The sequence below is a fragment of the Manis javanica genome, chromosome 7 (assembly GCF_040802235.1).
Source record: "Manis javanica isolate MJ-LG chromosome 7, MJ_LKY, whole genome shotgun sequence".
In the NCBI taxonomy this organism is placed as follows: domain Eukaryota; kingdom Metazoa; phylum Chordata; class Mammalia; order Pholidota; family Manidae; genus Manis; species Manis javanica.
In genome coordinates, this window is record NC_133162.1 from 100,121,655 (window position 1) to 100,136,024 (window position 14,370).

General features: G+C 38.9%; 1 protein-coding gene across 4 annotated transcripts in view; it reads right to left on the reverse strand.

Moving 5' to 3' along the window:
• The window catches only part of DPP10 (dipeptidyl peptidase like 10), a 1,476,327-nt gene that overhangs the window by 79,205 nt on the left and 1,382,752 nt on the right, over positions 1-14,370 (reverse strand). For all 4 annotated transcript variants that reach the window (XM_073241336.1, XM_073241338.1, XM_037017060.2 and 1 more), the window contains 2 exons: positions 9,424-9,521; positions 1,315-1,438 (listed from right to left, as the gene is read on the reverse strand). In XM_073241336.1, the coding sequence (XP_073097437.1) occupies positions 1,315-1,438; positions 9,424-9,521 (222 nt within the window). The remainder of the gene's footprint in view (positions 1-1,314; positions 1,439-9,423; positions 9,522-14,370) is intronic.

Below are 14,370 nucleotides of genomic sequence, written 5' to 3' on the forward strand. Positions count from 1 at the left end.
TATAGTATGTTTTGATTGTGTGATTGATATTGTAAATTTTAATTTCCCTTTTCAAAGAGTAAACTTTGTTCTGGCTGAAAGCTAGTTTACAAGGGAGAGGAACTTGATCCCTTCTAAGGCTTATTTAAAAGTTTGTTGGAAGGAGTCTAGAACAGCCCTATTTTTAATGCGTTTTCTTTCTGGGATCTGAGTCAAATACATAGAATTTTCAGTGAGAGCTCTCTTTTTTGCTGTTCAGAGCTCCAAAGTCTCCAAGCATTGTGCAACCTGAAGATTCTCTATTTGCTTTTCCCTCTTTGTCTCTCTCTCTGAGTTATGTCCTATCCTTGAAAAGCTAAGCATTGAGCTAAAGACCTTAGAGCATCTTTATATAGATTGCTGTTTTTCTTCTCTCTATGCTCCATATCCTGCAGTACTTGTCTTGCAAATTTCATCCACCACAATTGCCTCAAACTGACTCTCCTTGCGTTCTTGCATCAGTGATAACACTGTTTTTCTTGGGCTCTATTTCCTTGTACTGTGATCTCAAAAGTGTTGCTAATAGGAAGTCATAACTAGGTTTACCTTGTGCATTAACTTTATTTTACCATTTTGTCCTGCTCCTGCTGTCCAACCTTTGAAGATAGTTGTTTAAGATGTTCTGTACATTTTTACAGTTGCTACAGCAGAGTTGTTAGTAAGGTAACATTTATTCCATCTTATTCCAAACTGAAGTTTGAAAATTCTGTTTTTAAGTAATTAGGAATTCTTTACCAATTACCACATATATAATACAACAATTTAAACTGACTACAGTATTTTCTCTACCAAGAACCTTAAAAATGAATTTATTGCAGAGTTTACATGACTGATTATAGAAATCAAAATGCAATCTGCTTTCAAAACACAGTAGTTCAAGAACCATTTTTTTACTGTTTTTACTAAATATAAGAACAGAGACACTGCTTATAATTTTAGAAGACTGAACTACAGAGAAAAATGGAATTTTTGTAATTATTTAAATAAACAGGAAAGAAACATTACATATTTTCAAGTTTATCAAAGTCAAAATATGGAGGAAAAAAATCCATATTTGAGAATGAAACTAATATGCCTTGGCCTATCCTTTATATTCCATAAGAATTCACATTTTAAAAGCTTAGTTTACTCTCATCTGCTGATCATCATCTATATTTCTCACTTCACACTTTGACAGTTTCATTCACTGAGTATTATTGCACATATTGAAGTTTTTGCACAAAGAATTGCCTGATTTCCTTTTGTGAGGTGTTCTAACTACTTCATAAGCATAAAAGAAAAGTAAATTGTACTCACTCTACTGCAAGCACCAGTAGTGGTCTCACAGACTGTGAGGATGGAGATGTTCTGAGGTCGGTTTAGCCATCTGACCACTGTCTTGGTATTGCTTACCCATTTAACCATAGTGATATAGTATTCTCTAGTTTGGAAACAAAATTAAAATCCACATTTAGAGCCAGAGAACATTTATAGAACCATTTGTTATTTTACCTGCATGAATAAATGAAATACTATAGGATGTCACATCATATAATTTCCATTAATGTATACATACACATCTGTTTTTTCAAATATTCACATATATAAGTACATATATATGTGTATACATGTATACATATTAACACATACACATATATATACATATAAAAATATACAGAAAATTTAGAATAAATTAGAAAGTGAATGAATTCCCAGAGAGGAAATCCTTGGAAAAATAAAAATAATCAAGATGTTAGACATTTATAAAAAATTTCTAAGTCTTTATTGGTTAGAATTATAACATAGGTGCAATAAATGTAACTTTTCTAAGCTATAGTTTATTTCTTTAAAAATATAGTAAATTAATTACAAGGCAAAGCTTACTTTTGACTTAATAATTATTTTGAATGCATGAACTACATGTTATTCCACCTGTTCCGTGGGGACTTGGATGACAGAGGCATGAATGGTTTGTTCTGGCCTTTGTCACCTATGGTCCAGGGGTCAGTCCCAGTCTTATTCATATATACTTTACAATATTTTTATCTTACTTAATTTGAAACAGTTTAAAATGGAGAAGGAATCAAAATGGAGGATATGAGGAACTATTGAATTTTTGGTATAGTAAGGATGCTAACTAACAGGGCCTATCATGACTTCTGGCTGGTCAGACATACAAAAAGTTTATATTTTTTCCTTCATACTTCTTTTATTAGTGACTCTGTTTGGAAATTTACACAAATATCATAGAACTCTAAACCCCACAGGACAAAATGCAACCATCAACATTGATTCAATTTATATTTGAGAGAAGAAAACCAATGACTTTCCAACATATTTGCCCAGTTTCAGAATAGATGAGATGCTTTCAAAACGGCTTGAGAAGTACTGTCCATGAATATTGTCTTATAATTAATCCACCTAGTTTTTGCATGACTTAGAAAAATACACATATGGGAGAAAAACCGTCTGATACAAATCATTTGTCCTTAGACACATCTGGAGTAGACATTCAGCTATATGAATCCTATGTTTCTAACATCACAGAATAACTACTCCTTCCTCTAGAAGACCCGTTAGACTATCAGAGTAAAGACGTCAGTACAAGGGCCAGCAAAACTTGTCATACACATGTGAAGTCTGTCACATTCTCTTCCACAGTCTCTTCAAGACATTTGGCAGCTTTCACAAACAGCTGAGTCCCACTTGAAAACTGCCAAGAAACTCAATTGTAATCATAACATGAAATTCCCTACATAGAGTTAGCAAGGTACCTTTGAATCAAACATGCAACTGGTTTAGGAATTATCACTGGCCAAATCAATGAACCTTGCAATTCTTCACACAAGGATGAAGAATTTTCACTGTGTGTTGTTTAAACCAATTTATTATGGATGTATTACGTATCTGGCAATGTGAATATTAGAAAGGGGAAATACAGATATTAACCCTTAATAGATTTATCTAGAGGATTTGGCATGGAGGAAAATGTAGTGGATATGATAATCAATCAGGAAAAGAAATGCTGACCTCTGACAATATATATATTTCTGATTAATCAGTATAAGCATTATTTGAAATTAAAGTAAAAAAAGATTTGGTTACTGTAAACAACTGACCAAAGACTGCACGATGAAAGAGGTCATATTTGTGGAAAAATTAGTAGAACTGGTATATAGAAGATTTTCAAGACCAATCAAGAGATTTGTCCTAATTAGCTAAAGTAATATTATACTTTGTGCCAAGTGAGATGAAAAATGAACATAAATGATTTTAAAATAAATGACAACAGCAACAATAAAAAACAGAATTAAAATATTCATCTAAGGTGGATGTTTTCCCTTTCCAAGTAGCACTCAATGAAATTTTGCAAGACCAACTTCATTGCAATGAATTGTCTTCACAGACGTTGAAGCATTATATTTATTACCTATGATAGAATACATGACTTTTAAAAAGGATTTCATATTTGCAAAACAAAATCCAACCATTGAAGATATGGTGAATAAATGATTTTTTAAAAGGGAACACTAACTTAGGTATAAAATTAGGTAAAAATTATTAATTATAGTCATTCCACTGATAGTTCTTTGATTAAATAATGTGATTACTTCGTGTGTTTATACACAATGTATCTTATGTTCATAAGAAAAGTTAATCTTATGTGAGATATCTTAATATATATCTTATTTACAATCTGAAAAATGAAAGTTCTTCCCAAAACTGATATTGTACAGTCTTTCAAGGGTAATCTCAAACCATTGAAGTTTCCATGATAAAGTGTTGAAAATATCCAAAATGAAAGTTAAAGTAGAATTTGATCCACAAAAAGAGAGGAAAGATATATTCACTAACTCTATCACATCCTGTATTCTTTCTTTCCTGGTCCCAAGATACAAGGTATACATCTCTTTGTAATTCATACCTACTTATTCAGTTTTCTCTTGAATATTCAGCTTCCTCTGAGTGAGGGAGTAGGGAACTGCCCTCACCTGGATGTGTGACACTCCTCAGCCTGCCTGTGGAAGATGTGGCTGTCCTCCTGGAACTCCACCTCATGCACACATTAGATCTGGTGAGTGTCCCTTCTTTATACCTGGCTTCCCTGTTGGTTCCTGTCTCCATGGCTCTGGATTACCTAGGATGTCCTGGAGGATCTGGGCTTCTTGAGCCACAGCGACAGAGACAAGCAGGTTAGAGGGACTGCACTCAAGCCAGGAAAGACTTTCTATCAGCTGGGTGGTCTCACACAAGAGATCTAATCGTTCATAAGGGTATGTGGAATGGAGGTCCCAGGATCACTAGCAGACAGGTATGTTAGAAATCAAACCTCTGTTTTCCCTGGCTTCCTGTCCAATCACTATTTTGTGTTTACAACAAAATCTTTGTGCATATATAGTTACACTGAGCTCATTCTTGCCCAGATAATCCGGGATCTCTGCCCATAAGTGTACTGTGATAGCATCCATGACCAACACTTATTGAGTGTCCTCCAAAGACCTCTTTTAATAACAAAGCACTACTTGTAAGAAGGGTCATTTAGGACACTTCCATAAACACAGATTATTAAATAGTTTTTCATGGAAGGCAAAGATATATTCCTTAGCAGAATGAGAGATGTAGACTAGACATACTTTAATGAAATAGTAAGAGAAAGCATGGCAGTTTCAAGCCCAGAGTGGCAATATGGCAGTGTCACATCAATGATTCTAACAATGGGACACAAGCATGGATGACTAAGGATGCATTTAAAATAATGTCAAAGGCATACAGTAAGGAGAGACCAAAGACAACCCACTACCTTTAATCTTCAGCCTAGAGATGTCTGAACACAAAGGATAACACTTCTCCAAAACAATGTGACAAATGCCTAGCCTGTGGAAAAATCTGCATAATTCACTATCATGGAAAGTCTTTCCTCTACAACTTAGCAAAATTTGTACCTATAAATTCCAATAAAGACTGAATGTTTGCAATACCTCAACACCACAGTGTAACAATTTAGAAAATATTTCTTCCCTTAAGATGAGATGAGTCATCTGACACCCAGATGGGTCTGGGGATATTCAAGAAGGGTCATCATCTTAATTCATACTATGCTACATTCTGAAAAATTAACACAGATCATAATGTAAATAAAGATAAGTATACATGTTGAATTACTAATGAAGAAAAGTTGCATTCCTGATCTGAATTTGTGTGATGCAGGATCTGTAGCTGAATCACAAATATATTTTTTTAAAAATGAAAATGGTGTGGGGGAAGTAAATAGAAAAGAAATTATTGCCTTTCTTCAAATTATTGTGGCATTTTAATTTATTTTTAAAACCACATAAAATAATTGAAATTTATTTTACTTTCTTTGAATAGAGTATAAGTACCTGGCTGAAGGGAAGTTTTACCAAATGATGCTACTAGCTTGGGGACCTATTTCTATAATAAGTATATATAGTAGTAGTTATAAATGAATCAATCAACAAACCAAATAAACAATCAACAGACCAAAACTAATAACCTACCTAACACCTTCAAATTCAAAACAAACCTTGTTCTTTGAGGTAGGAGTCAGGGAACACAGTTTATAGGGTAACTCAGGTCTTATGAGAACATCTTCCTATATTTATCTCTTAAAGTCTTCCTCCCTATATAGGTATGCACATATATATTCAATTATTATTACTGTTACCATGGTGATCTTATTAGAGAGAAGGCAAAAGATTGTCATATATTGAGTTCAGGTTTAGTGGAAAAAAAAGAACAACCAAAAGGAAAGAAGATACTATCTAACTGCACTGAGGAATAAAATATGGTTCACTTACTGATTGCCATTGCACAGATCATCTGAAGATAATACAAAAATATAGCACATGCATAGAGAACATACTAAAAAAAGAGTAAACAAGTAAACCATTACAGACTAAATTAACTATTTGGGTATTCTACTATTGAGAGTTTAAGTAATCTCTCAAATAATACAGATGCTATGATCTGAACACAATATAAATTATAAAAACAGGACAGGGTATTTGAATGCCTTAATAAGGCTTGTGAAAAGTATGACACTAATAAATTAATTTATGTATTCTTATACATTTAAAAAATAAAAAAAATGATTTGGTATTGCTTGCAATTTATAGGAATACTGCCACTAATAAACATAGGAATATTGCTACTAATACTAGTACCAAAAAATTAATTTATATATATATAACATTTTCAAAAGATAAAAAGAATTTGAATTAGCTTAGAAAGATTTAAGAGTAACATGGTAAAGAAAATTAGGAAGGCAGATAAAGGAAAATAAGATATTGTGGAAACCAAGTGTTACTGTGATGCAACTCCATGTCCAAAATATAGTAATGCCAGGAATTAAAACACAGTAAGTTACATGATTCACAATGCACATGAGAAAAAATGTGGCAGGTTTTCAGAAGCACAGATATTACCTAGAGAAACCATAGATGTGTGTGCGTGTATGCGTAGAGAGACTGGAACACACACAGAAATAATGACAGAGAGACAAAGACAGAAACAGAACCAGAATTAGAGACAGAATACTTCTCACATGGCTTCAGAGAAATCTTTGTGTGTTTGTGTGGACATCTCCAATACATCTGTAGAGCAGTAACAATGATATATTTTTTACAGCAAATATTATTCTTAAATTATTTGTGTTGTATATTCTCCATTTGCCAGTTCCATTCTCTAAGCTGCCCCCTCTCCTCACCCTCCACACCACCACGTCCCAAGGCTGGCCTCCACAGAGAGGCTGCCCTCTCAGTGGGAGGCTGGGAGGAAGAGAGTTGAGGGTATTAATTCCCAGGATCCCCTCCCTCCCTCCTACTCCCTCCTGTGGCACGGCTGGCAATGACTGAGTGGCTCACTCTGTGGACAGGTCCAGGTGGCCCACCCTGTTCATCAGCCACAGCCTCTTCAGATTTCACAAGTAAGCTTGCACCTTGCTCCTCTAGTCCAGGGGCAGTAATAGCTTTCTGCTGTTGTAAACTCTGTGCTGCTTTCCCATCTTTTGTAAGCTTCCCCTTAATCCTACCCATACCTTTGTTAATAACCCCTTAATTAAATGCATTTCAATTACTCCTCTTGAGTGTGTCATCTTTTTTATTTCCAGTGCCTTAACACTAAATTATGAAATATATATATATATATATATATTCTTTTAAGTCTCAAGTATATGTCTAAGGAGGGCACAATACTTTTCTGCAAATTTCCATATACCTGAAGTACTAAATATTAAATATTAGAGATACTGATAATACTAAAAATAAGAGAATAATCCTAAAAATAAGAAAAATAAGAGTTTAGTTTCCATCTTTTATACAGCTGGATGAATGCATCTTTCTTTAATTCACACCATGGAAATCAAAATTTAATTCATATGTGTGTTTTTGGGAGCATGTAAATTGCACCTGTTCTCAGAGTGACTAAATGAAGATGACATAAAATTCATTCATTTTCCTTCTTTTCTGTGAACTGTATTAAAGCTTTCACTAGGAACAAATGAGTAAAGAAACATATTTCTATAAAACTGAAGCATTGGGAATATTTTAGAATACCAGTTTTAAAGTAAACTTTGATTTAATTTTTCCAACAAAGGGAGTAAATCATACACTTTGGTGCATTTCACACGCCACTGCTGGCACTATGAAAGACCATGGAGAAGAAGAAGCAGAATTGTTATGTACATTGTGTAGATAAGGTTTATGTGACTCTCCCCAAACTACAAACGAAGTTCATGGCTAAACCAACACCTGAACTTGAATTACATTGAGGGGTTTTTACAGGCTTCTTCCTCACTCTTAATGGAACCCAGTATATTATTCCATGTCCTGGACTTACAACATCCAAAGATATGTGATCTCTTTTTTTGCAATGGGTGACTAAGTTTATCATGTTTTACCTCAGATGTTAAAGAGACATAAGCTTAACTAATGTTACAATAAATGACAATTAATTTTTCAAAGATTAAAAAAAACCTGATGAAGTTAGAATCATTATTTCAGGATTAAGGTACTCAGATCTGTAGAGGTGGAATGACTTGTCCAAGGTCACACCACAAAATGGTAGTAGAGATGTGACTCACATACTCCTGTCTACTGCCCTTTCCTGTTATAATTCAGAGTATCAAACAAATCAGAAAACAAGATAAGAGTTAAAGACCTCATCAAATATTAATAGTTTCTTAATAGCTTCATTTATGATTAACACTTTCACGGCTGGAAGGCTGAGTTCAACTAGAAGCTTCTGCCTGACTTGGTCAATCCTGTGGTATTCTAAGTGTCAGTGCATATGGCCCTCTGAAGTATTTCCACCGGGATTTGGTACTCTGTAACCTGAAATAGGGTTGGCTCATTTTCTACCTCTGCTATCAACTTATCTTGAGGTTCTATATATTTTCTCTTTGGGACTTATATTTTCCATCAATAATGGGAGCAGTTTATATAAAGTAGTTAATGAAGGCCCTTCCAGTGTTAGCATTACATATATTTTTAATAACTTTTCAAATAGGAAAAATTTCCTCACACTGCAGGTTATACTACCTGTGAAAATCCTCAACTATGATGAAATTTTCCCAAATATGTCAACGAAACAACATTTGAGTAGAATTTTTATTTGAATCAGTCACCGTGCTTTGATTGTTGATGTCCTCCAAGCCAACTGAACTTAGTCTCATATTATTTAGGGCAGCCTAAAATAATTTTCCTAAATCAGCTGCCTATTCCATCTCCAGGACTGTCACAAATTTTCAAAAGGTTACAATATTTGAAAGAATCACTCTGTGTTGCTTCGGGCTTGAGACCACTCTGGATTGCAAAATCCACGTGATTATTTGATTAGTTGTTTACCACTGGAGAGTTTGCTAATACTAAAATTATATTTCTCACACATAAAATGTGTTTCTTTTCACCTGGTTCAAACTTCTTAAATAAGAAGGCTTCTTATTTAGCCTAATTTAAAACAAAATATGATTACATTTCCCTGGCTGGGGAAGAAAGCTAGGGAATCACTGGCAAGTTATGGGAGAATGTTGGAAAAACTGCACAGATTTTAGGGAGGTTATACTCTTTTAAAGAGGACCATTTTGAAAAACAGTGACTATTTTCAGAAAGAACATTCAATGAAAATTATCCTTTGCCCCCCTTTCTCTGTCTCATCTCCCGCAAAAAGTCTAATTCTCAGTTATCAGTATATTTAGTCATTTTGTGGTGCTGCTAATCACCTTAAATTAGAAATTTTTCTGGAAACAAGAGACTCTGAATGCGTTCATTTTTGCACTCATGCAGGCAACCTTAGCTTCATTTTCAAATGGATTTGTTGAGCTGATCACATCTCTCTCTAAATTGTAACAAAATGATAATTGGAATTAAAATAACATTTCCCAGTAAAAGTGAAATCGAAATTGCCTACCTCACTTTAAAGCTGTCAGGTGGCATTAGTTCCAAAGTATGAGTTGGTCCATATAGGTTTACAACGTATAATTTGATTGTAGGGTTCACTTGACCTGCCTTTGAGAAAGGAAAGTTGTAATGCAAATACATTTAGCATTAAAATATATTGAGAAAAAAAGAAAGTGCATTCTGACTCTTTTACAATGTTGTGTTAGAACCGGGGAAAAAGTTTAATTTCTCTGAAGTAGAAATGATTTTAAATTCAACAACTTGATTGCTTGCAATTGTTTTTGTAGGTTGCTGCTTCTCAAGCATTTTAGTCAGGCAATTAAAGGTGATAGAAAATCATAATGACTTTATTCATTAGGCCATGAGAACTACTGTGTTCTTTCCCTACAATGACACCAGAAGGGCTGCCTTTACAGAACAGCTAGTAGATCGAACAGCTCCTCGCATTATAGGATATGAAATTCAATGGGAAGAAATCTTAGCTAATTAAAAGAGAAAAGAAGAGAAAGAAAAAGAAAAACAAAACCTATTAATCCAGGTGCCACATGCCCAATCTATTTGTGCACTAATCATCCCAGGTTTTCTCTTCAACTTTAATGGGTACTAGATGGGGTATCAGTGACCTTTGGTTGGTGGGCAAGAGCAGACTGCCCTCACTAAGTACTTGGCAGGGAGAGTGGAAAGACAGTGGTAAGAACATGGAATTTGAGTTTAATAAATCAGTGTATGAACTACTAACTAGCCTGCAGAGCAGTGAGTATGTTTCTGGCTTACAGTATAAAGGAACTAAATGAATTATCTCATTATGTGTTCCTACTACAGTCATAAGATATGATTATAACCATTTTCCAGATGAAAATGGGGCCAGTAAGCAAACTGTGGAAGGCAAAGTGACCAGGAAATGAGAAAAGCAGTATTTATAGCCAGGAGGTTTATAACTGCCACAGTTTTGCTAGTTCCTTCCTAGGCTTAGCCTCCTATGTTTATACTGTGAACTCCTAGTGGGCAGAAATGGGAATGAATATTCATTAACAGATCTTAAGCTATTTGAATGAATGAAGAAAATGTTTATGTGAATAAATGATTTACAGATCAGTTGACTACTTGTGGCTTAGTGTGTTTCTTTTCTTTATTTTCTGACTATGTTTCTAAACAATTTACTAATATTGAAGGTCCCCCACAAGTAAGATGGCAAACTTCCAGCTTCTCTTCGGGGTCCTCGGTTCCCGCCAGCGCCATCTGAAGCCCAATCACCTCTTGTTCCCCTCCCAATCCCAGCACCTAGCCAACAGCCACCAGCCCCGTAGAAGTGACACCTCAATCAATTCATGCCCCTTCCTATATAACCCAGCACCTTTCCCTAATAAAGCGGAACTCTCCGGTGAATTGCTGCTATGTGTCGCTCCTTTCCTTTCATTGGTGCCGAAACCCGGGAGAAGGGACACCCCAACTGGGCCCCGTCTTCCTCCCGACACCAGCAGCAGCTTGCCCTCGTCCTCTTTTCCGGCGCTGGCTCCTCACACTCACCACTCCTCTCTGGCCTTTAGGTAAGTTTTCCACCCAGAGTGGGCCACTCTTCTCCGAGCTATCGCAGTGCCATTGACCGTGATCGTCTGGCAAGGCCCTGACGCTCGGGGATGAGGAGGGAATGCTCCCCGCCTCAGGCCTTCACGGCTGTGGCGGACGCTCAGGCCCCTCCTCCAACAGTCATAAATAACCGCCTCAGGCCTTCACAGCTGCCGCCAACTCTCAGGCACCCCCCTCCAACAGCCATAAATGAGGTGACTCCTTTGTAGATGAGAACGCTCCCTTTTCCCCCCCTCCTCCTTCTGCTCCGTCCGCCGAAAACGACTAGCGCTAGGTACCTCGTGACTCCGGCACTCTGCCTTCTTAGGGAAGTCTGGGTGACGACCCACACTTCCTAAGAAATTCCGACTCGTATACGAGTTTCCGCAGACCACCAAGAATCATCGGGGACGCCCTTTGTCTCCTTGTGGTCTGCTTCCAGTCCGAGGATCTCTGTTCGTCTTCCCCTGTTTGTCTCCTTCTCTGTCCTTTAGCCATGGGAGCCTCCTCATCCCTCCCTGAAAGTTCACCTCTTGAATGCCTGCTTAAGCATCTGGCTACCCTCTCCCTGACGCCTGATATAAAACCAAAACTTCTCCGTAAATATTGCTCACAAGATTGGCTGACATACCCCCTAGACAATAACAACCAATGGCCCGCAGGGGGAACTCTTAAACCTAACATCACTCGCGATCTTTTTAACTACTGCCAGCGCCTGAAAAAATGGAAGGAGATTCCCTATATCGAAGCTTTCTGCCTCCTCCTCTCCCCGCCCCCTCCCAAGTTCTCCTAGCCTGCAAGCCACCGCCCCTGCAGAAGCCTCCCCTTCACTCCCTTCCCCTTCTTCTCCTACAACAGCCCTTCTCCCTTCCTCCCCAACCATCTCCTCCCCCATCTCACCTGCTCCACCTTCATTCCCTGCAGATTAAGCCTGAGCCTTTCAGCCCCCCTTTAACTAGGTCCCAGGGGCCTCCTCCGTCTCTGCCCTCATCACCTGTTTCTCCCCTGTTAGGGACCACCTTTGTCTTCTCACATGTTTGTAGGGAGAATGGGAAAGCACCTTCCCCCATGTCTGAACGCAGCATGGGAAAGCACAAGCTAGAGAACAACCGGTGCAGTCCTTAGAAGTTATCTGTCCACAAAAACATATCTTGCCAAGACTCCTCACTCTGAAAATAGGGAGACCTTGAAGATGTGTAGAAACACCGCCCCTGCTTCTAAATATGCCCTTCCTCCACTTGCGGATGAGGCAGGAATGGAGAACAAAGAACATTCTGTTTATGCATCCCATAAGCAATTAACTAGAGCCCTGCTGCAGCTCAGTTAGTAGAGCATGGGACTCTTAATTCAGAGTCATGAGTTCAAGCCCAACTAGAGCGGCAGAAGTAAGCAGCTGAGCTGCTAGCTGGCGACATGTGGGTCCGATTCTATCTTTCTTTATTTTCTTTGCCCCCCTTCTGCACTTCAGGACCTGCTCGACTAGGCACGGCTAAACCGCGTCACTCCCCCACAGACTGAGCCAGAACCCTTCAGTCCCCCTCAGACTCAGTCCTGAGAGCCTCCCAAAATTATTGCCCCCCTCCTGGAGGTAGCAACATCCAAAGGCATTTAGGAGATTTAGACCAACTAGAGAAATGCCTAAGTTCCTTTTCCACTGATCTCATGACATACATCAGGGAGTTTCAATGGACCCTCCAGTCTTACAGCCTCACACATCATGACATTTTCATGCTTCTGGCCAATACTCTCCTCCCTGAAGAGCATAGACGAGTTTGGGACTTCGCCCAAATGCACGCTACCGAAACCCACAGGACTGACCCCACCTATCCCCCTAGTCCCACTGCTGTCCCCGAACAAAACCCACACTGAGATTATAACACCACCATGAGACTCCGCTCTCGAAATATTTTTGCCTCCTGCTTAATAGCAGGTCTGAAAAAGGCAGCTTGTAAAGTAGTCAATTTTCAAAAGCTCCAAGACATAATTCAAAAGAGAGATGAAATCCCCTCTGAGTTCTTAGACAGACTCACTCCAGCCCTATTACAGTATACCAGCCTCGACCCAGAAACACCTGAAGGAAGGCATGTCCTTATGATATACTTCCTAGCTCAAGGCTACCCCGACATTAAAGCTAAACTCAAAAAGTTAGAACAGGGCCCTGCTACCCCACAGACTGAGATCCTAACAGTGGCCTTTAAAGTCTTCCATAACCAGGAGGAGGAGAAAGAACGCCGTAAACAAAAGGCTGATCAGGCCAATTTCCAGATGTTGGCCCAGCTGATAAAACCACAACCTGGGCGCCCCTCTACAAACAAGCCCCCACCAGGAGCTTGTTTCAAGTGTGGAAAAGAGGGACATTGGTCAAGGGCATGCCCCTCCCCCAGATCTCCTACCACCCCATGCCCCAGATGCCACAAAAAGGGCCACTGGGAGTCTGATTGCCCAACCACCCGAAGGGGAGGCTGGACGAACAACCCCCATCCTAAGTCCGCCGTAGTGAGGCTGGCAGAAGAAGATTGATGGGGCCCGGGGGCTTCTCGCCCGACCATTTCCATCACCAAACAGGAGCCCAGGGTTACTTTAACAGTAGACGGTCGCCCCATCTCCTTCCTTCTAGACACAGGAGTCACCTTCTCAGTCTTGCGAGAATACCGGGGCCCTACAATGCCTGCCATTACTCCTATAGTCAGGGTAAGAGGTAAACAGATTTTTCCCATTAAACCCCCCCCTTTATGCACAATCCAAGACAATCCCATACCTTTCTCCCACTCCTTCCTGGTTATGCCCCAGTGTCCCATCCCTTTACTAAGACGAGACATCCTTTCCCTCCTCCACGTTTCCATAACTATATCCACTCCCACAGCCCCCAGTACTCCCTTTCTGATGGCCCTCATAGCTGACGACCCCCCTCTACCCAATGAAAGCTCCAGTTCTGCCCTCATACACCCTGTAAATCCCAAAGTTTGGGACATTACAAGCTCCTCCGTGGCCCTATGTCCCCCTGCCTCTATCAAATTATGTGACCCCTCTCAGTATATCTGTCAGGCCCAATACCCCCTAACCACTTCAGCCCTCATAGGCCTCCAACCCATCATTCAAGCAGACCCACTCACTCCCCATTTAATACCCCCATATTAGCTGTTAAAAAAACCAACAGATCTTTCCGCCTTGTCCAAAACCTTCGCCTCATCAACATAGCCGTTGTCCCTATCCATCCCTTAGTTCCAAATCCATACAGCCTTTTATCGCAGATCCCTGCCTCGGCTTCCCACTTCTCAGTCCTAGATCTCAAGGACCCATTTTTCTATCCCTCTACGCCCCTGCTCCCAAGATTTTTTCATCTTCACCTGGACGGACCCATACACAAGACATTCTGAAAAATTCACCTGGA